General features: G+C 34.4%; 2 protein-coding genes across 4 annotated transcripts in view; one reads left to right on the top strand and one right to left on the bottom strand.

The window, feature by feature from the left end:
• PRMT9 (protein arginine methyltransferase 9) overlaps window positions 1–4,374 on the top strand; it is a 59,883-nt gene extending 55,509 nt beyond the window's left edge. The window contains exon 13 of one of the 3 annotated variants that reach the window (XM_037830776.1): window positions 92–4,374. In XM_037830776.1, coding sequence (XP_037686704.1) covers window positions 92–307 — 216 coding nt within the window. In that variant the 3' untranslated portion in view covers window positions 308–4,374. The remainder of the gene's footprint in view (window positions 1–91) is intronic. The other 2 variants (XM_037830773.1, XM_037830774.1) reach the window with 2 other exon arrangements.
• The window catches only part of TMEM184C (transmembrane protein 184C), a 36,369-nt gene continuing 14,767 nt past the window's right edge, over window positions 1,238–22,839 (bottom strand). The window contains exons 2-10 of the mRNA XM_037830777.1: window positions 16,876–17,006; window positions 16,748–16,784; window positions 15,784–15,989; window positions 6,690–6,764; window positions 5,580–5,673; window positions 4,160–4,272; window positions 2,736–2,835; window positions 2,071–2,242; window positions 1,238–1,857 (exon numbers count right to left, since the gene is read on the bottom strand). Of these exons, the coding sequence (XP_037686705.1) occupies window positions 1,592–1,857; window positions 2,071–2,242; window positions 2,736–2,835; window positions 4,160–4,272; window positions 5,580–5,673; window positions 6,690–6,764; window positions 15,784–15,989; window positions 16,748–16,784; window positions 16,876–17,006 (1,194 nt within the window). The 3' untranslated portion in view covers window positions 1,238–1,591. The remainder of the gene's footprint in view (window positions 1,858–2,070; window positions 2,243–2,735; window positions 2,836–4,159; window positions 4,273–5,579; window positions 5,674–6,689; window positions 6,765–15,783; window positions 15,990–16,747; window positions 16,785–16,875; window positions 17,007–22,839) is intronic.

The following is a 22,839-nucleotide window of genomic DNA, read 5'->3' as shown; positions in this document are numbered from 1 at the left end:
TCTGAAATTGACTAAAGATTTACCTACCCAAGTCTATGCTACTTACCCTCATAAAATTTTTGTAGTTTTCATAATTTCTTAATTTTTATAGGTACACATTTGTAAATCTGGACAAGTGACTGCCATTCCATTTTGGTATCATATATACCTTGATGAAGAGACTAGGTTGGACACATCAAGTGAAGCCTCCCACTGGAAACAAGCTGCAGTTGTTTTAGATAATCCCATCCAGGTTAAAATGGGAGAGGAACTTGTACTCAGCATCCAGCATCACAAAAGCAATGTCAGCATCACAGTAAAGCAATGAAGAGAAGTTCTCTAATGAAAAACTGTTCAAATAGAGAAGCAAGTAAAAATTCTCATGTTCTCAATTAATGGCGTTGCAATCATAAAATAGGGTATAAGAATTTAATTCCTTCTAACAATCAACTATTTTAAAAATTGACCTTAATAAAATAGTAATAAATTAAAAAGTAGCATTATAGTAAAAATATTGCTGCAGACTTCCTTTCTGGAAAAGGGTGTACCATTATTTGCTGTTTAAATTAAGAAACCTTTTTATTCACTTTTATTGCTTGATTTTACTATACATTCTGCTAAACACTTTCTGTATTAAAGCTATAAAGGTGAGGGTTACTTAGCCTCATCCTTATTGTCATGTTATTAGTAAGTAAAGCAAAATAAAGCAAAACGTTCAGTTATTAGGTTTTTCTTAATTCCTAATTTATAATTGGGAAACATGAAGAACACTGGAGGGTTTTGGTTACCTGTTGATTGCAACCTTGCTTCCTTCAATACTCTGTACTTTGAAAACACCGTCTCAGGTTTTGTGTTTGGGGAATGCAAACTTGAATGAGAATTTAAGCTATAAACTATCACTAGCTTATTATTTAATAATGAGTAAGATTAGCTCCTAGTTATTTCTTCTAGTAGCAATATAAGATACAGGAAATTTCATTGTAGTTATATAATTTCTAACCCTTTGTTGTTTTTGACTTACTTCATTTTTACTGTGCTTCTAATTAAGAAATTTTGGGTAAAACTTAAGGGTTTATGTTTTAAAAAATGAGAGACATGAAAAGTTGCAGAAAATAAATGATAAATCCTCATTTATTGAAAGACATCCAGTTGAGAAATAGAGAAATAATTATTAGGTAAGCATATATGGCACATGATTATGATTAAGTCCCACTAATTCATATTTCTGAATTACACTTGCTAATTCCAGAGCATTACAGTCATGTAGCACTGGTAGAAAGCAGTTTTTTTTTTTTTTTTTTTTTCTTTTCCTTCTGTCCATCCTCTTGATAAAGCAATGTAAGATCAGGAACATTCAGTTTGGATTGTTTTCTACCATGTGAGTATGTGATGCTCTAATGTTAAGAAATCAACTCTAAGTCTAGGAAATTTAGACTGATTATTTGTGATATACAAAATGTAATTACATAAATCCAATAGTTGTACCTGGCTTTCACCTATCTTAGTGTTGAAAATTTCCATCATTTATGGCTCATCCCAAGCACAAAATCCTGAGCAATGGGATACCAGGTAATCAGATAATATGGTAGTAGCAGTTGCTTTTGCACACTGTTCAGGAGGCCACAGATTGATCTGAAGTTTCCTTCTTCTCTTCAGTAGTATCACTCAATATTTCATCACGTATCTTAGCTGTAGTAGGTGTAGTCTGGGGTGTCACAGTATGTCCAAACCCTTGGTAGTGACCCATGGGTGAAGGTGGCATAGAAGAGGCAACAGAAATTGCATCTTGTGATGACGATGATAACAAGCTTGTATGTTCATTTTGATCTTGATCCTCAGGAAAAAATTTTTTCCTAGGATGTCCCATGACTGTCCTTCCTTTAAAGTAATAGAAAGGTTTCCAAGTTAGCCAAAAGTTAAGTTACTTTGACCACTATAAACTCACCATTCTCTAAATAGGCTTCCATTCCACATATGAAGAGTGTCTAGCATGGTACAAAGTCCTTCAGTCAGTTACACAGATACTAATTACTTTATTAAGAGAAAAATATTAACCTACCTATCTGGATGAATTAAATGGCTGGTACTTACCAACATGCCGTACTTGTTCAGAAATATCATCTCTAATATCTGAAACATCCCACATGGCAAGAAAAGAATCAAAGCATGACCCTTCTTCTGCTTCTTGGACATAGGGTTTGTATGAGAAAGTGTAGTGATGAGCAATAGCAGCAAGGAACATCTCAATACAGATAATGAAGTCCTACAACAATAACAAAAGTATTACTCCTCTTTGGGTTTACATCTAGTTTTCTAGGTATGGGAGAAGCTTTTTCTCCCTTTTCAAAAGTACTTAAGTATCAACAGCTTGTTTTTCAGAAGATTATATTCATTTTCCATTTTTTTTCCCCAAATAATTATTTTTGACCTCTTTAAAAAAACAAAGAGATGGACAAAATGCCAGAATCTAAATCTATCTTGTACTCCCTTCAATCAAGTATTTCTTAGTAAAGTACAAGTATTCTTAACCCACTGCCCAAGAACTAAGGAGAAATGCAGAAATATAAATGGACTGGGCATAACAAAATCCAGGTACTACTTGTAGCTCTGCTGCAAATTAGTCATTATTTATTTCATCTGTAAAGTGAGGACAATAGTAGCCCCAAAACCTATGTTATAGGGTCTAGTGGAGCTGATATGTGAAAGTGCTTAACAAATAGTAAGGTTGTATAGAACTCAGAGACAGTACTACTAACCTGGAGTCCTGTAGCCACAGCTTCTACAGTTTGCCATTCCCATGTATGCTTTTCAGAAATAACACCAACTTTTACCAATATAGCAATAACTGCTGCTTGCCTATATTTTAGGAAAAGGTAAACACCAAATCTATATCAAGCATAAAATGAGCAGTTGTTTTAAAAATATGCCATTAAAAAAAACTAATCCCCAGTATGCAACCTGTGGACTGCCTCCATCCCACACCCCTCATTCCTTCCCATCCCCAATTACCACCACCACCTTGCATTTACAGCATTTAGAAATGTGGCACATTCCTTTTATGAGGAAGGTAGGTATCTATATAAATATATTGCTTTACAAGTTTTATTGTTTTGTTTTGGTTCGAATTTTGATTTTTCTCATAGCTTCAGTACTTGGATGATACACTGTTTTTTGCTCTGAAAGTATGCACAAGCAATTAAAGTCTAAGTTCTTCCTATAGATAGACAGTGCCTAACACCTTCAACAATAGGCACTTAAAATTAAATAAAGAACAGATATTCAAATGTTTATACATGAATTAATTGACTTTTTAAAAACCAGCCATTTTGAAAATAGTCTTGTTTGAAGTACTGGTGCCAGCGACAAACTCAGAAGGGATCTGACTCCAAGAGAGGGAATCATGCAGAAGCATTTCAAGCAAATCTAGGGCTATGATGTCAGGTTAAATTTAAACAGTAATGAAAAAGACAAGCTTTCATAGTTATATACACAAGAACATTTACCAGTGTTTCTTGTAATGGCGGAAAAATTAGAAACAACCTATATGTCAGTCGTTTGGCTAAAAATTCCTATCTACATGAAAAAATACTAAGCAAAAAAAAACCCAAAAAGCTCTCTTTACTGACAGAAAATTATATTTACAGTATTACTGAACATATAATTCAGTTATACAAGTTTTTATAGTATAAAATCATTTCTGTAGAGTTTTATGTAAGACAATTGTACACCAAAATGTAAATCATTCTTTCTGGGTGGTGTGTTACTTGCATTCTGGTTAATATATTTGTTTCTAGGTTCTCTGCCCATCCTTGTACTAAACATGTATCATTTTGCCTTCTGTTTTAAAAAATGTTTTACTGACAAACATTTCCTCATATCATTAAATATTCTACAGTGTTTTTCTTCCAAACTGTATAGTATTCTATGACAGCACCATGATTTACTTTAATGATTTCTCTAATGCTAGCATGTATGTCTCAAATTATTTTCCTAATATGTTTTATTAACCATTTGATTATATCTTTATGAAGCTCTTAGAACGGCTAAAGATGACCTTTTTAAAAGGTAAGTGAGGACATTTTAAATCTATTTTCTGCATTAAAATTTTTAAAATGCTCCCTACTAAACAGTTTTATCAACCTTTAGAAAGTGAGAACACTTAATAGACAGCAACACTTACCAAAAGGAAACAAAAACCACCAGCTTTACACACAGAAATTTGCCAACAGGTTGGATTGGACTCAGTTCTTCCTTTAGTACTTTATAAAATAGCAGGAGACAATACATGGCAAACTGGAAACAATTAAGATTTAACATTGGAACTTCTTCAATAAGAAAAACTAAATATGGTAATAGAAATATTTTAAGTTATAAACCAGAAACACGGTAGAGAATAATGTTTCAGGAAAATTTTTCTAGGCTTTATTACACTATTTTTTTTTTTTTTAATCTTCATTTTATTGAGATATATTCACATACCACGCAGTCATACAAAACAAATCGTACTTTCGATTGTTTACAGTACCATTACATAGTTGTACATTCATCACCTAAATCAATCCCTGACACCTTCATTAGCACACACACAAAAATAACAAGAATAATAATTAGAGTATTACACTATTTTTTAAGTTACCAACAAACTTTTAAAGTTTACTATGGCTGACTATACTAACTATGTGACACTTCTCAGACAAGATGTTATATAACATTAGTACTTTCCTGAAAATGTTTTGAATGTTCACTTACTGGGGCCCATAAAGAAAACAATGAACAGATGATTGAAATTAACAGAAGAAAAGGCTCTCATTCAGCCCAAATAAAAAGATATCATCTTCTTAATGGTTTTTATAAACAAATTCCCACTAGTCTACAAAGGCTTAGATTATTAACTAGTCTATCTTATATAACATTGTATACATATTATTTATAAGGCAATATTAAAATAAGTACTAGTTAAATGAAATTGTGACCATGAAATCTGGAAGTAAAGAATCAGGGAAACATTTTTCATGAGAACCGGATGTCAGTCCAGTTGGATTTACTTTTTAAATTTTCAAAGCTCCCTTGAGGGACTGGGAGAAATGTGGAAATATTAAATTTCCCCACCTGGGGAATTGATGACATTCTCACAAGCATTGGGGGCTACCAATTCAGAAGGCTGAGCCCTCGATCTTGGGGCGTGCCCTTAAGAAGCTTGTTACTGCAAAGGAGAGGCTAAGCCTACTTAAAATTGTGCCTAACAGTCACCCCCAGAGACTCTTTTATTGTTCAAATGTGGCTTCTCTCTGTAAGCCAACTCTGCTGGTAAACTGTTTAGAACATTGTGCTTTACAAATGTGACATACACAACTATGCATGAGTTATATAAATGAACTAGCAGAATTCATCAGATCAGTACATAAGTCATCAAATATTTAACAAAGATATATAAGTTTCTTGAAGTTCCTCCTATAAATCAAATTTCAAGATTGAAAATTAACAATTAAGCTTTATCCCAAGAAGAAACTTTCCCTAAGAAAATTTAGAGTAATTAGATACTAATTAGTACAGTTAGGAAAAATGAATATTTACTCACCAATTGTGACATATTTACTCACCAATTGTGACATATTGTTTATTATAACCAAGTAAGTCCAAGCATTTGAAAAGCTAAAGTTACCTTCATCATATATGCCAAGCAGCTCACAGACTCTAAAAAAAGGTGAAAATGAGACAACTTCATGATTAAACAAATCCAAACATATTTCAGAATATTGCAAGGGCAGTAATACTTAAATTTTAGAAGTCAGGTCATCTGAGAGATCCTATATATAATCACTTGATTTTCATTACAGAGGTGGTTGAAAAATTACCAGAAAAAGATTTTTTCTAGAAATGTTAACATGCTAATTCCTCCAATTTGCATGAAATCCAAAATAAAACATACATTGAACCAGAAAAGGTAATTATTAGATTCAAAAACATGCTTAATTTTGAAAAACATGATTGTTATAAACATAGAATGCAGGTCTATAACAGCAGCTGTAATTCCTTTTAAAATTGCCTTGGAGGTAAATTTTGTGAATATCCAGATGGACTTCAGTAGATATTACCATCAGTATTTATATGCTTACCTGATTTCTAAACTGCAGAAAAATAAAGCTTGTGTTCCTAAAGGGAATTAGCTACTCTTAATTCTAAGGGAAACGTGGCTAAGTAATTGCTAATTCAAAGGGAGAATAAAGAACTGAAGGCTTCCTTCACCAATGTTTCCATTCTTCCTCTGTGAACATGCAGAATATTAGGAGTAGCAGATAAAACATACAATTTACCTGCTTTAAATTCTGCTTTAAATTAATCTGATGCTCTTGAGTTTTTAGGAAATAGTTTTGCCAAGTAGCTTAATGATACCACATTTTACCTCAAGTCCTAAGCCTTGACAGAATTGTATAAAAAGAAAAATGATTTCTTTCTTGGAGTACAGTGCTCGTAACGTATTTCTAAATTAACTATGCAGAAAGAACCCTATCTGTGATTCTTTGCCAATAAATGGTTACCTTATTTATTTTATTAGAGTAGGGTTTCTACATACTATGTTTTCTACATCAGAGTAGACCTATATTATAAACAAGTAAATTAACATTGTTTTCCTACTCAGTTCTCACGTAAGTAAAAATAACATTATGAGGATTTAAAAATGAATAATAATTTAAATTCTGTATACTTACAAAGCAACAATGGTGGTAAATGATCTGACAACTGTATACTGCACTACACCCAGTTTGCACCTAAACAGCAATACTCTACAAAAGAGAAAGAACTTGCATTTCAATAACGTATTTAAATAGCATTAGATTTTTCCCAAAGGCCCCAAATTAGAATCATTTTGACAGATGATAGCATATTTAAATCTAATTCTTTCAGTTTAGTCCTTCTAAGTGGTGAGGGAAGATATCGTTTTCATTTACTAAAAATGATAATATATATGAAAAAATTATTTGACAACTAGATCTTCTGAAATGTTTGCCTTTCGTTGAACAGTCTTAAGTTTCTCAGTAGTGCAGCACAGAACAAAAGGAGCAAAAGTGGGTTCCTGTGTGTTTCTAGAAGAAAAAGTAAGTGGCAAATAAACTAATGTGTGTATGTGAATGTGTATTTAGAAACTATTATTTACATTTAGGATTCTATTTCCTTTCAAGTTTGGTATTTAAATATCATTATAGAGAGTATCACTGAATAGATACTGAGAGGACAAAACAAAGGATCCTTCATAAAACAGTCTTTATTACTGGGCTCACTCAATGTAAGAAAAAATTCACAAGTAGCAGCAAACACAATAACCCCCCCCCCCCCAAAGCCCCAAAACAAAAACAAAAGTCTTGAGAATCTTATATAAGCTCTCTTAAAAGGCCAAGTTGCTCTGAGGGCAAATGCTTACTTAGCACTCCTGTCAGAACTGGTTACCAACTTTGTGTATTCTGAATCTCCTCATTTAAGGGTTGCATCTAGCTAGACAGGATTGTAAGCCTGGCATACTGACCTTGGGTGTTGTTATTACTAGGATTCAATAAAAACTATTGGGTTTATCTGTGCTGAAACAATTCACTTCCAAATCAGCGTGTTCTCTGGCAACTAAGTGTGTTCCCTGTGGTGGGGTCTAGAAGTTGCACCTGGGCTTGTTATGTGGCCTCTTGATGAGAATGCCTTGGCCACATATGCTGTGCTTCCTGTCCTATACTCTGCACAAGGCTAAGTTGGAGCTGGACTAACCCTAAGTATTACATGAGTTGATTGTTAAACCAAACCTGAGACTGCTGAGGGTGATTATGCTCATGGGTTAAATAGCCATTTAGATATCTTTGAATGTTGTGGAGAATTAATTAACTGTTAGATGTTCCTGAAGAAATCACTCAGAATGTAGCAAAGGCTAAAACAGATACGTGAAAAAGAGCTTGAGAGTTAACATACTGGAATATAGAGAGAGGTCTAACATATAGTCAGAGTTCCAGAAGAAAGAGGAGAGAATTTGAAGAGAAAATGACAGAGAACTTTTCAGAACTGATCAAAGACATGAACATGAATCTACATACTGAGGCACACTACAAAAACTTGGACATTTTGTAGTGAAACTGAAGAACCCCAGAAACAAAAAGGGGAATTTAAATGCAGTCGGAGACAGGTCACTATAAAGGAATGACAATTAGATTGACAGTAGGGGCTTAAGAGCAAAAACTGAAGCCAGAATTCAGTGGAATAAAATCTTACAAGTGCTTGGAGAAAACAGCAAAATTATTTTCCAAGAATGCGTACCCCTTGAGGAGCTGGTGGAGAATGCAGGGGTGTTGAGCTTCCCCACCTTGATGGTTGCTGATGTGCTCACAGACAGAGGGGACTGGTGGTTTGATGGGCTGAGCCCTCTACCACAGGATTTGCCCTTGGGAAGACTGTTGCTGCAAAGGAGAGACTAGGCCTCCGTATAACTGTGCCTAAAAGCCTCCTCCCGAATGCCTCTTTATTGCTCAGATGTGGCCCTCTCTCTCTAGCTAAGCCAACTTGGCAGGTGAAATCACTGCCCTCCCCACTACATGGGATCAGACACCAGGGGAGTGAATCTCCCTGGCAACGTGGAATATGACTCCAGCGGAGGAATCTAGACCCAGCATCGTGGAATGGAGAACATCTTGACCAAAAGGGGGATGTGAAAGGAAATGAAATAAGTTTCAGTGGCAGAGAGATTCCAAAAGGAGCCAAGAGGTCACTCTGGTGGGCACTCTTATGTACAATATAGACAATCCTTTTTAGGTTCTAATGAATTGGAATAGCTAGCAGTAAATACCTGAAATTATCAAACTACAACCAGAACCCATGAATCTTGAAGACGATTGTATAAAAATGTAGCTTATGAGGGGTGACAATGTGACTGGGAAAGCCATATGGACCACACTCCCCTTTGTCTAGTTTATGGATAGATGAGCAGAAAAATGGGGGAAGGAAAAAAAAAAAAAACGAATTTGAAAGTGCTGAGGCTCAGAGGATGCGTAAAAGGCTGAAAAAAAAAAGTGGATACAAAATAAATACACTTCAGGTTCATAAGTATATCTGAGAAAATTTTTCATCGATAAACCAACACTAAAGAAAAATGGCACAAGATAAAAAAAACAAACCAAAAGAATGTGATCAACTCCTAGGAGGGATCTGGGGTAGCACCTACAATCAAACATATTGATACATCTACAGTGAAACATATATTCTGTGTCAGGTACAATAGTTACAGTAAGATTATAAATAACCAGATCTAGTTTTTGCTACTAAACAAGTTATGAAAAAACTTGATTTTCAAGACTTTTTACATTTTGTAATTGCAGATAAGGAACTGTAGACCTATAATAATATTTGTTAAATGACATTGTTTGTAGTCCTCCAAATGTCTGAAAAACTTTAAAATTATATATTAAAATCTTTGTTAAATAATTAGAACAGTCTCAATCTTGTACCATTTAAAGTATTAAATGAAAAAGTATATTTTTAGAAAGAGGCTAAATACAGTCAATTGTTGCAATGGCTCCTGAAACACAAAAAGGACATTGGTGGAAAAATTTCAGAAATCTGAATAGAATCTATAGTTCAGTTCATAGGACTGTACCAATGTTGATTACATAAGATGTTAATGTTCAGAGAAGTTGGGTGAAGTGTATGTGGGAACTCTCTGTCCTCTCTTTCCACTCTTCTGCAAACTGAAATGATGCAAATAAAAAGTTTAGTTAAAAAAAAGGCAGTCAATTTAAAAAGAAGGAAAAGACAAACGTAAAATAAAAGGATGGCAAGACTAAATGTGAAGATATCAATCACATAATTATAAATGACATACTTTGTTTAAATGAGAGATTGCCAGATTAGAATTAAAAATTAAGCTATTTTTTATATGGGACGTGCTTAAATCATATGAACATGGAAAGATGAATGTATAAGGTGGATAAAAATGCAGGCAACTACTAAAACAAAGGAAAGTTGGGAAACCTGTGAATATCAGACAAAAAGGATTATTTGAGAAAGAAACGGTCATAACATAATATTAGAAGTTAATTCACCAGGAAAAGTAACAATCCTAAACTGTATACACCTAATAAAACAGCACCAAAATATATAAAGCACACACTGACAGAACTGCAGGTAGACACTGAAAAATCCATTATCAATAGTGGCAGAATTTAAACCTCTTTCAGTAACAGACTGAACAAACAGCCCAAATTAATAGCAATGTACAATTGAATAACAATAAATAAACTTGACCCAATGGATATAAATATAACACAGCCTCCCATTAATATAGAGTATACATTCTCTTCAAGTACACAAGAACCTTTATAGAAACTGACCATGTACTAGAGGCCATGAAATGTATCTTAACCAGTTCCAAAAACTGACTTAGAGTACATTATGTGATTGTAATTGGAAGTCAATAAAGAAGGAAAAACAAAAACAAAATCCCCATGTTTGCAAATTTTTAAATATTCCAAAATAACTAAGGTAAAGAAATCACAGTAGAAATTTAGGAAAACTTAGAATGATAATGAGAGTACTATATATCAAAATTGGGGGATTCAGTATATCTGTAGTCTCAAATGAAGTATTAAAAAAGAAGACTGCATATTAATGAGCTATAAGAATCCAACAAGTTAGAAAAAGAACATAGTATACCAAAGGATATGGAAGAAAGGAAGTGAGAATGGAACAGAGATTAATAAAATAAAAACAAGCATACCATAAGAAAATTAACACAGCCAAAAGTCAGTTCTTTTAAAGACAATGAAAAACAAGCCAACTTCTGGCAAGGTTGATCAAAGGGAAAACAAAGATACAAATAATATTAGAAATGGAAAAGGGGTCATGAAGACAGATCCAAATGAGATTAGGAAGATATGAACTAATGTATGCCCATACGTTTTAAAACTGTCTATTATACCTAATTCCTGAAAACTATGCTTTTCTAAAAATGACACCAGAGAAAAGAAGCCTAATTAGTTCAGTAATTATCCACACACAAAGAAAATTCCAGGTGTAATCTTTTAAGGTATAGTATACTATACAATCCCTTCCTATGATTTACAAATAGAAAGGAATAACTGTTTTTAGCCAGTATAACCTAGATATAAAAACCAGACACAGACAATACAAGAAAGGAAATTATAGTCTAATCTTATTCATAAACATAGGTGTAAAAATTTTAAACCAAATATCAGCAAACCAGATCTTGTATAAAAATGATACATCATAATCAATTTGAGTTTATCTTCAAAATACAAGGAGTTTTTAACATTAAAAAAAGTTATTAATCTAATTCATTACATTAACAAAGAAGAAAATCCACGATCATCTCAACAGGTATAGAAAAACATTTGATGAAATTCAACACCTATCATGATTTAAAGCTCTTAACAAACTAAGGGTAAAAGGGAGCTTGTTTAACCTGATAAAGGGTACCACCAGCAAAACATCTTTGGAAACATCAACCTCAATTGTGAAATTTTACAAGAATTCCCTTTAAAATCAGAAATGAGACAAGAGTGCCAGAAGATACCAGCAAAGTGAGAAGAAAAAGAAATGAATGGTATAAAGACTGGAAAGTCAACAAATCTTTTATTCACATATGACTGTCTACACCATCAAAGTAAGAAAATTTAACAAGATTTTTGGATATGAGATCAATATACAAAGATCAATTGCCTTTTTACACACTGGCAGCAGTTAAACTAATTTTTTAAAAAGATGCCATTTGCAGTAACAATAGAATATAAAATACTCATAAATTCAACATAGGATGTGCAGGATCTTTATGACAAAATTACAATTTATAGAAAGATATTAATGAAGAGCTAAGTAAGTGAAAACCTAGACAATATTCATGAACAGGAAGACTCAACAAATCATCAAGATAGTCAATAAACTAAAGATAGAATTCAATTCCAATAAAAAATCCCAAAAAGATTTTTCAAGCAACCTGACATGCTGATCTTAAAATGTATATGTAACAGCAATGACCCAAGAACAGTCAAGATACTAGGGTTGGGGCACTTGGCCTTCACATTAGGTTTTTAAATAAGTTATAGTAGTTACTGTATAGAATTGGTCAAGGGATTGAAAAATTAATAAAACAAAATAAAAAGACCACAAACTGACCCATACATATGGAAACTTGATATATGACAAAGGTAACAATGCACATCAGAGAGGGAGAGGGGAGAGATGGTGATAAGGCAGTTGTCCAATGCAGTAAAATGAAACTGTAGTCCTACCTCATAGGACATAAATTCTACATGGATTAAAGTGTTAAGTCTTAATTGCAAATTTTGAAATGTTTAGAAGAAAACCATAGGATGCTATTTTTTAAATTTGGGGACGGAAGAATTTTCTGAACAAGAGATAAAAAGTATGAACTATAAGAATGATAAATTCAACTATATTAAAATTCAAAACTTCTATTTATCAAGATTCCCTATAAATACTCAAGACAGATAAGAAGACACACATTTAAGCACACCCCAGAAAAGGAAATATAAATGGCTAATAAACATGTGAAAAGATGCTCAACCTCATTACCAATCAGGGAAACAAATTAAGATCACAGTGATATACCACTCTATACCCTCTAGATGGGCAAAAATGAAGAAGTCAATGTAGGTGAAGATGTGGTTCTACTGAACTATTTTATATCATTGGTGCAAGAGTAATTTGATACTATGACTTGAGAAAATAATTTGTCATTAACTTGCAAAGCTGGACAAAACCAAAAGTTCTAGCATATGCAACCTCTCCAAGGTATATACCCTGGAGTAATATTTTTCAAATGTGAATTCAATTTAGTGTGGTGTGACCTCAATTTTAAAAATAAGATGGAGGGAGGGACAGAGGAAGGAAAGAAGAAGGAAAGATGGAAGGAAGGAAGGAAGAAATAATAAGAGTTAATAATGTTTCATGAAAACAACTGTTTCAGATATAGAAGTATATGTGTACTGGGTCACTAAGTAAAGTGTTTCTCCCCTTTCCTCCATGAATTAACCTACCCAAAACTGAATATTTATTAAAAGAAAACTGTGCACACTGCTTGTGTTGTAGAAACTGGAGTATAAAAAGCAGACAGTTTTTTATCATTTACCAAACCACAAACCTGCCACGCCATTTGCATCTGAACACTCAAGTATTATACTGAATTAACCTAAACAGAAATAACCTGATTGTCAGATCTCTAACAGAAGGAGACTGGTAACCCAAAATGTACTTACATACAAAGAATGGAAAATTTTCTTATTACTAAAAACACACACCCACACTTCATGACTTCGGCAAACACCTCATTTCTTTTCAAAGTCAAGAATACCTGAGTTATATTTATGGACCCAGAGCTGACTGGTTATTAGTCACATTATTCAGTCAGCAGTTGTCAGAATTCAAGAGTCTTAGGAAGGAACAAAACCAATACAGAGATTAAACAAGAATTAATATAATTGTGTACTTAGGAATAAATCAATTGCACAAGCACAGAATATGGGGCTTTGGACCAGTACAATCATTTGAAAAAGGCCTGGGGTTTCAGTTGACCACAGCTAATTGTGACTCGATCTGAAGAGGCAGCTAGAACTTCATCTCAGTTTCTGTATTAATAGAAGAGTCCTGATAAGCACCCAGCCATCATCATCACATATACCAGACGACTGCAGTCTCTATCTCGCAGTTAACCATCCTTGCCGAGTTCCAATTCAGTCAGGTAGCAATCTTTGAGAAATGAAACTTGGACTCCAGCCTTCTGCTTAACAACTTTTAATGGCTTCTTGTTGTACTTCAATATATTACACAGAATCTTCACCATGACTTACAATGCCCTCTCCATGCCCCTGATGACCTTTCAATTCTTATCATAACCATGTGATGCTTGTTTACTGGGCTTCAGCTTCACTCCTCTTCTAGTTTCTAGGAAATACTACCCCTCAGGGTGTTTTTATATGCTGTTCTGAGTATCTGGAATACTCCCTGCTCTTTCCCTATAAATCTCCTCTTCATCCTTCCCATCACAGCCTAAATGCTTCAAAGCAGTTTGCAACTCCCCAGCTCCAGTCTACATTAGGTTTTCCTTAGTATTCTATCCTGTAGAGCATTTCCTGAAATAAGTAAATATTTCGTGTCTTTATTAAATTCCTAACCAAAATGTAAGTTCTGTGAGGTCTATGTCTATTTTGTGCACCACAATATGTTTATGTGTAGTGCCTGACAGGATTGTCTTTGTTTGTCTGGGGGCTTTGGCCACCGGACGGTCTAAAATGTGATTTATGATAGGAACTTTGGGCCTTGTGGTATTTCCAGAGGGGATGGAGACTAAAGGTCAGCCAAGTGAGCAGTATGTGATTGAGCCTCAATAAAAACTGGATATCAAAGGCTTGGGCAATACTTTGTGCATACTGTCCCAGAGAGTGTCCAGAAGGAGTTAATACTGTCCATGAGTCCATGAAGACAGGACAACTGGAAGCTCTGTGTTTGGACCCTGCTGGACTCTGCGCTATGCATTTCTTCCTTTCACTGTCTTAAGTCTGTAACCTTTCCTTGTAATAAACTGTAACTATGAGTATAACAGTTTTCAATGAGTTCTGAGTGCTTCTAGCAAATTACTGAACCTGAGGGGGAGATTTAGGAACCCTCTGAACTTGCAATTGGTGTTGAAAGTGAGTGCAGTCTTGTGCAGACTGTTTTCTCTAACTTTGTAGTTGGCTAACTGAACAGATGGCCCAAGCTCTTCACTATCTATATACTGGCATGTACTAGGTGCTCAGCATTTATTTGTCATATGAACAAGTTAGTAGCTTATTATTTTAAAAAGCCAGGTAGTTTCCTGGCACTGCAAGTATAAGAAGTAGAGACAAAATCTGTCAGATTTTGTTGTACAAGTGGTTTTGTGGTGAGCCAACCATAAGGACATATGTCTACGCTGATTACTATACTTCCAAATCATTCCAGTTATCCTGGCTTACAATTTCCACTTCATTCCCCATAGTCTATCTGTGGTCAAGTCCTACTGATTCTTCAGTTGCAAGTTCTCTTATTCTTCTTTATTTCTATTCTAATTATATCCCTCTTCTTCAGCTTATCTCACAAACGGACTATTATAATACCCTCCTAATTTCACCATCTCTGGAGTTTTCCTCCCTCTAATCTAACCAATATAGTACTGCAAGATTAATTTTTCTAAAACACTGTTTTCAAATGTTTCCTTGCTGAAAAATATTCCATGGTTTATTTTGTATAAGGGTAATCTTAGCCTCAACTTTTCAGGCTTTGTCTTCCTCCATGATCCTATACAAACATATTAAAGGCAAACTTACTTATTATATGTTCCTAGAATAAACATTGGTATTTCTTGCTCCTATTTCAGGTCTCATGCTTTTTCCACCTAGACTATCTTCTTTTGAGTCTTAGACCTGACTTTGCCATTAACTAGCTGTGAGATCTGGGATAAGTCACTCTCTTCAAATGTTGGTTCCTGACTGTAAGACAATGTTGGATTAAATTATTTCTAAACTCTTTCCTTCAATACTTTATTTAAGTTTTCAATTTAAGATGAATAATGCAAAAAAGATTAACATATGTATAGATTATAAAAATGTATTTTGTTAGCTTTCAAACTTGACTATAAACTACACGAGGACAGGCAGTCTGTCTTCTAAGTTCACTGTCCTGCTCACAGTACTTAAAACACTGCCTTGTAGACAGCAGATTCTTAAAAACTCTGCTTAAATAAAACCAAAAACATAAAAGAATCAAAAATAACATACTTACTCTCCCATAGGCCATGGTGGACAGCAACATAAAGGAGGGAAATGTTTCTGTTGATCTTTGGCTTCAAGGATTAATACCAGATTTGGATACCGGTTAGTTAGATAATTGGTAAGGAATCCCATAAAGTTGTAAATGACATAAGCTTCATAGCATTCTCTGCAAGTATCCACATATATTGCAATGCTGGGATATTTCAAAGCTATCCACTATGAAAAAGCAGATGTTTAAAATAGTTTCAGCTAAGATAAAATGAATTACCATTCCAATGCATGGTACTCACAATAAGCTAATTTTAAAACCTGAGATGTCTTGTCACATACTACATCAAATGCTCTAAAAGTTATCAATATTATAGCTACCTGACAAACTGTAAAATGAAATTTTTAAAGCAAGAAATATCTTGGATATTGGTAACAAAAGGGTAAGTTTTGGGGATAAATAATGAGTATAAAGAGAAGAGAAAGCACTTGAGTTGTTAAAGATAATCTGAAATTTTTCTTGATAAGATCATAAAATATATTGCCAAAGACATTTTCTTTATATGTATATGTAATCATGTTAGAGCAGTTGACTGTAACCATTGTTTGCATGAGAATTTATTAAGAAAGGTTTTTTTTGGTCCAAATAAAAGATTTAATTAAAAAAGGTGATAATATAATTCAAAACGTTATATTCCTTAAAGGACTGAGAGCTATTAATATGAAAGTTTAAAATATTAAGCAAAGAAAATGACTATATATTCTTAAAAATTTACAACAATCACATTTTCCATTTTCTATTTTTGTACATTTTCTTCTCTATCAACATTAAAAATAAGTGGATGATTACTTTTTCACTTTTCTTATTAATCTGGCTCTTCAGTGCCAAATAACATACTTTCATTAACTTAAGCATTCTGTAAGTATAGTAGTTTGTATCATCTAACAATGTTCTTAGTTAAGGAGATAAAATAAAACATACTTACACTGTCTAAACTGTATATGGGTACCATCCAAAGAATCCTATTTGGAAAGCAAAAACAAATTAAAAACATAATACACCATATTTATAAAAAAGCCAAAACAACAATAATAGAGTTAAAATAAGATTTACCTTATTATTGGTTTTTGTAGTTCAGGTTGTGTATAATGCACTAAGTGTTGCAGTATCTCCCAAAGAGATATAGGTATAGTCAACAGCAAAAAGATTCCAGCAATAAACCAAGCTTTGGTGTGTATTCCAACCTTAAGAAACAAAAAAACCCACATTCATATATATTCTCCAATATCAAAACTAAAGAGCTAAAAAGACATTTTTATTTCATAAATTTTCATTTCTTTGATTACTAATGAGGTTAAATATTTTCCATATAATTAGTGGCTATTTATATTTCTTCTTTAATATATACCTGATTTGTGCTATTTTGGAACGGAGGGGGGTCAATTTTTCCTCATGAGGTTGAGCAGTTTTTCTCATAGGGTCTTTTGTAAGAGCTCTTTATATACATTAAAAAATAGTCACATCACTTCATTCCCCCCACCCCCACCCCCAGCTTGTCATTTCCCTTTTATATTTGATTATGGTATTTGGGGATGCACAAGAGTTTTAAAATTTTCTGCAAGTCATATTTAAAAATGTTTTTATAGTTTATTCCTTTGCTTTTCTACCCAGAAAGTTAAAAATCTACCTAAATTTTATTCAAATTTCACATTAAATTAAGAAGAGACAAAATTCATGGTAAAAACTGTAATTTCTTTTTATTTTCAGAGGGATCCAATAAACCAGGAATTGGCAACCTTTCTTTTATAAAAGGCCAGACAGTAAACATTTTGACTTTCCGGGCCATATGACATCTGTGCAATCTCTCACCTCTGCCCTTATAGCATGAAAGCAGCCACAGGCAATACGTAAACAAATGACCGTAGCTGTATTGTATTAAAACTTTATTTATAAAAACTGTACATTGTAGTTTGCTGACCCCTCCAATAGACTAGTGGTTATCAAATAAAGGCTCTTCAGTGATGCATCAGTGGCTACCTTGGGCATAAGAGATAAAGGGACTTCCTATATGACTTCTACCCTTGCTTTAAACAGTGCATCTAGAAAAATCACTGTTACGGAGTGCATGGGAATACTCCTGGTTCTGGCAAAAGAGCAGACTAAGATAGCATGAAAACTCTTACTATAAACACCTAAAAATGCATGATAAAAGAATATTTTTGAAAGTACACTTACATTCACAGGGAGAATAGTGGCAATAAGCTCTAGGTCCCAGAAGAAGAAGAAAATAAAAACCAGAGAATGTGAGCTAAGCTGTGGCTGTCTGGGAAATTGTTAGTCATAGTAACCCAGGGGCCTGAGTTTAAAAGAACAGAAGGCCTTGGGCCCTGGTGATTCCAAGTTTGGAAATGAAACTCTTACATAAAAAGCCAGGACCCTTGTAGGGCTGTTCCTTGGAAGGATAGAATTGTAACCGAGAAGTCAGGATTTAGGGGATGATTATGATTATTGAATCATCATACAAATATTCCTTTTTTACTTTCTGGTATATTTGAGAGTAGACAGAGGGAAATACTTGAAATCTCTGAACGTAATACAGCTGCCTTGATCTTTGATAATGACTGCATAGCTTTCATCCTGTGACCTTGTGATTGTGTAAAAACCTGGTGACTGACTCTCACTTGTACTCCCTTAATCTGTTTTTTTTTTTTTTTAACTTTAGAAACTTGTAATCACAAGGGCAACACCCCTAACGTTAATGGAGGAAACTGAATCAGCTCAGAACTAACACTGACTTGGTTCTAGCACAGTTCCACTTGTTTACATTTCTAAGTTGTTTCTGCCTATGCTTGCTATCGACTGGTAATAACCCCATCTCCCCTCCTTTCTGCTTCTACTTGCTATTGAAATGGTAATGACTCCATCTCCCCTTGTTTGAATCCATAAAAACCTTGAACTCCTTAGACCCAGAGACAAAGATTTTTAGGCTGATAGGCCATCTGATCTCCTGCTTTGCACCTAGCAATAAACTCTTTGAAACCCTTTGAAACTTTCTCTCTTTGAAACCCCAGTGTCTCAGGAACTGGTCACCTGAGTACATTGTGCAGAGAACTCACTGCTTTGTATTGGTAAAATTTGGTGACTTAGATGGGACAAAAGGTCCTAAGAAGCAAGGAGGCCGACTGCCCAAGGTTCTGGAGCCCCATGGGACAGGTAAACGTGGTAACCAAGCCTTTTACAGCTGCTAGATTTTCTTTAGTCTAAAGGCTTGGCAACTGGGTTTTCCTCTGTTCTGCCGGACTCCAGACCCTTTTGGTACCTTAAAAAGCTTTAAAGAGAAACTATTTCCAGTTCCAAGTTCAGAGATCTGACTGGGTGAGTGGATCATCAAGGTAAAAGTGGATCGGGAACTTAGTACAGTGGTTTGAGTTCCCTGGACCCGGGCTTGAGGACCTAGGTCCCACCTCTAGAACAAACCCCCTTGCTCTGACCTCTACACCTGTTTTCTAGGTCCCATTCTGTATGGGGTTCGAGGCCCTGACCTGTGTTTGTATATATAGGGTTTAAGAAAATAAGTCATCTAACAATTAATTGGTATTTAATGAAATTAAGTACGACTGTTTAACTGTTAACTGGTGTGTTACTTAGCTATAGTAAATGTTTAATGCCTGTTTAATTGTCAGTTGGTGTATTTGGTCTAGTTATTAATTTGTGTGTCACGTCAATATATAGTAAGTGTTAAGAGTCTGTTAAAAATTGTTAGTTGGTGTGTTACTGCATTTGATTACTGAAATTTGTTAAAATGAGACAGCTGGGCTGTATTTTGAAAAGTTGGAAAGATATTAGTTACAAGCTTATGAGGAAAAAGGTTTATTTCTATAATACAATCTGGCCTCAATATGATTTAGAATCAGAAAAGAAATGGCCTGAAAATGGTTACATAGAAAGGGACACCATATTACAGTTAGAGCTGTTCTGCAAAAGAGAGCAGAAATGGCATGAGATGATGTATATTCAATCCTCTGTCCTTCTCAAAAGTGTATTTCGGTGTTTCTGTTTTTTTGTGTGACTAACTTTCTATTTGTGTGTCTGCTTGTTCAATGTATATTTCTGTACCTTGGGAGGGTAATAGCAAATGAACAAAAAATTCTTAAAGAGCTCTACTTGAATTGCTTATAGAAAAATAAGTGCTTTTATATATAAATTAGTGCTCCTGGAGTCCCAGAGTGGGGAAAAGAGAAGAACTCTCGAGGCAGCAGGGTTCAAAAGCCTTACCTTTTTGGAATTACTGTAAACAAACATGGATATTAGAAATAAACAGCCCCTAGAATTTCCCTAAGGCAGCAGAGGGCTGCCATAGGGCTGCCTGGGGAAAAGGCAAAGACCTTTTCCAATTTTCCAGATCACAGCTTTAACTGAGATAGATCTAACAATTGGAAACAATTAAAAGAAGGGTGTAGGAACTTCAAATTCCACTGCACAAATTAAAATTTTTTAAAACAAAGTTCAACAGACCACGCCTCATTCTTTCTGTCTCACCTATCCCTACCCCAAGGGCCTAACCAGGTAAGGCAGCTAGGAGGGAAGGGCTGGGTGCAGAAAGATAGGGAAGGTGTGGTTAGGATTCTTTCTACAGGGTCTGGAGATTGGAAATGGTAGGCATAGAAGAAATGCTACTGAATAGGCCATGTTTGTTAAAATTATTTTTTCCAATACCTTTGCAATGGTAACCGTAGTAAAGAAATCATTATTAAACTACAAATAGCCTTGGGATAGGAGTAATCAAATCAGATCTAATTGCTGAATTTCAGTAAGGAAAATAAAATGTTTTTGAGAGCTATGGAAATACTTTCTTGGATTTATGCTTAGAAAAATTAAACAACTGCAGTACATTTTCCAGAGCCTGACAGTCAATATACTCCTGAGGTTGTTCATAATTTGGGGGTATTATGAAAACAAAGAGATTTTTTTTAATCTTCAATAGAAGGAATAAAGAAAGCAAATACAGGTGCAAAAGTTTCAGTGACAAAATCTAGTCCAATTCCTGTTTTTACAATGACTTTTTGAATCAAACAAATGCAATTTTATTCTACTTTAGGTATGTTCTCCCTAAATTTATCCAAGTTTACTGATAAAATAAGTTAGCATATGTACATTCTTAAAATTCCTCTTAAAAAGTAGCCTAACTACGAACATATTCAAAAGTGGTTGTTTAAAGGTATGTATCCTACAGATTAGCACTACAAATATAATAAGTGCTTGCATGATATTCTTCTAAGGTATGACACTGATAAAAAGAGTTAACAACAGAGTGGTATATAGGAATATACACCTGTTGCATACTAGGGACTCTACTTAATAGGAATACCTTACTAGTACCACACAAATATTAGGGATAAATAATTAAGGGCTGATAAGAGCTTTGGGGTGTTTTGGGTCATGATAATTGTTCAAATTGAGGGTGATGATGGCTGTACAACTAAATGAAGATTATGTGAGAAACTGACTGTCTTGGATAGAATACATGTTATGAGAAATTAGGAACCCCCTACTTAATAAGTTGAATCCTTGATCTTGATACTTGCTCTTGTGAAACTTATGGCTGTAAAGGGGAGGCTAAGCCCACCTCTAATTATGCCTAAGAGTCACCTCCAAAGAATCTCATTTGTTGCTCAGCTGTGGCCTTTCTCTCTCTAAGCCCAACTTTACAATTAAACTCATTCCCCTCCCCCAACGTAGGACATGACTCCCAGATGACTGAGTCGCCCTGGCGACGTGGGACACGGATTCCAGGAATGAGCCTGGCCATGGCATCAAGGAATTGTGAATGTCTTCTTGTACAAAAAGGGCTGAAAAGAAACGTAACAAAATAAGGTTTCAGTGGTGAATAGATTTCAAATAGAGTTCAGGCTATCCTAGAGGTTATTCTCATGCAAGCTTCAGCTAGATTGCCAAATGGGCACAGTAGGACAAGCCCAAATCAACAGCAGTCCCGAAAACCCTAAAGAATACCCTGATCTCTATCTGAGACTCTATAAAAGTTTCACTTATTAAGTTTATTTTTTAAAAACTTAAATCCTCCAGAGTGTTCCTATGCCAGATAAGTCCCAAAACCCAGAGGCAACAGCCTCTTTAAGACATTGACCAGATGTGTCCCCCTTTCCCATATGTTGACACCCCTTTTCAACATGAACAAGTTAGGGTGGCACTGCTTAGATATTCCTGAAGACCAGAAAGTGATTAAACAATTGGAAGGGTAGCAACGGACATGACAGGATTTAACAAAGGATTATGAATACTGAATCTTTTTATAATTTTTTTCTATTATTTATTTATTTATTTTAGTTGCTAGGGTATTAGAAAGGCTAGAAGGAAATAACTGAAATGGTGGAACTGTAACCCATAACATTCTTTGAAATGTGCTCTATAGCTACATGTTAAATTGCACTTTGAAAGTTATCACCTTTCTGCATATATGTTATATTTTACAATAAGGAAATAAGTGAAACTGCAATTGTAACGCATAACATTCCTTCAAATTCCCTATATAACTACTTGTTAAATTGTACTTTGAAAGTTAGCACCTTTCTGTATATATATATTTCACAATGAGGAAATAACTGAAATTGTGGAACTGTAACCCCATAACATACTTTGAAATTTGTTCTCTAAATACTTGTTAAATCGTACTTTGAATGTTTTTGCTTTTCTGTGTATATGTTATATTTCACAATAAAAAACTAGACAGGCTGCATAAACTGAGCAATGTACCTGGTAATAAGGACATTTATATAATAAAATGAGAATATGCTGATGCTTCAAGTATATTGTATTTAAGGAGTCATCTGAGTTTAGTAAGAAATATAACTGTGATTTTTGTAACCTTAATTACCCGGATTTCAAAGAATCTGGCTTCTTAATTACTTTGCCGTTTGTTACCCAGTATGTGGAAGAATTTGGATTTGTAGTGGCTTTGTTAATGTAAATCAGTATATTTTTGATGAGTGTATTACATAATCAGATTGGTAAGTACTGTCATGAATGGGGAAGACATAATTCTTAGCTTCAAGGAGTTTA

This window comes from Choloepus didactylus, chromosome 3 (assembly GCF_015220235.1).
Source record: "Choloepus didactylus isolate mChoDid1 chromosome 3, mChoDid1.pri, whole genome shotgun sequence".
Lineage (NCBI taxonomy): Eukaryota > Metazoa > Chordata > Mammalia > Pilosa > Megalonychidae > Choloepus > Choloepus didactylus.
Note: the sequence above shows the minus strand (reverse complement) of the source record. Positions and strands in the feature narration are given on the sequence as shown.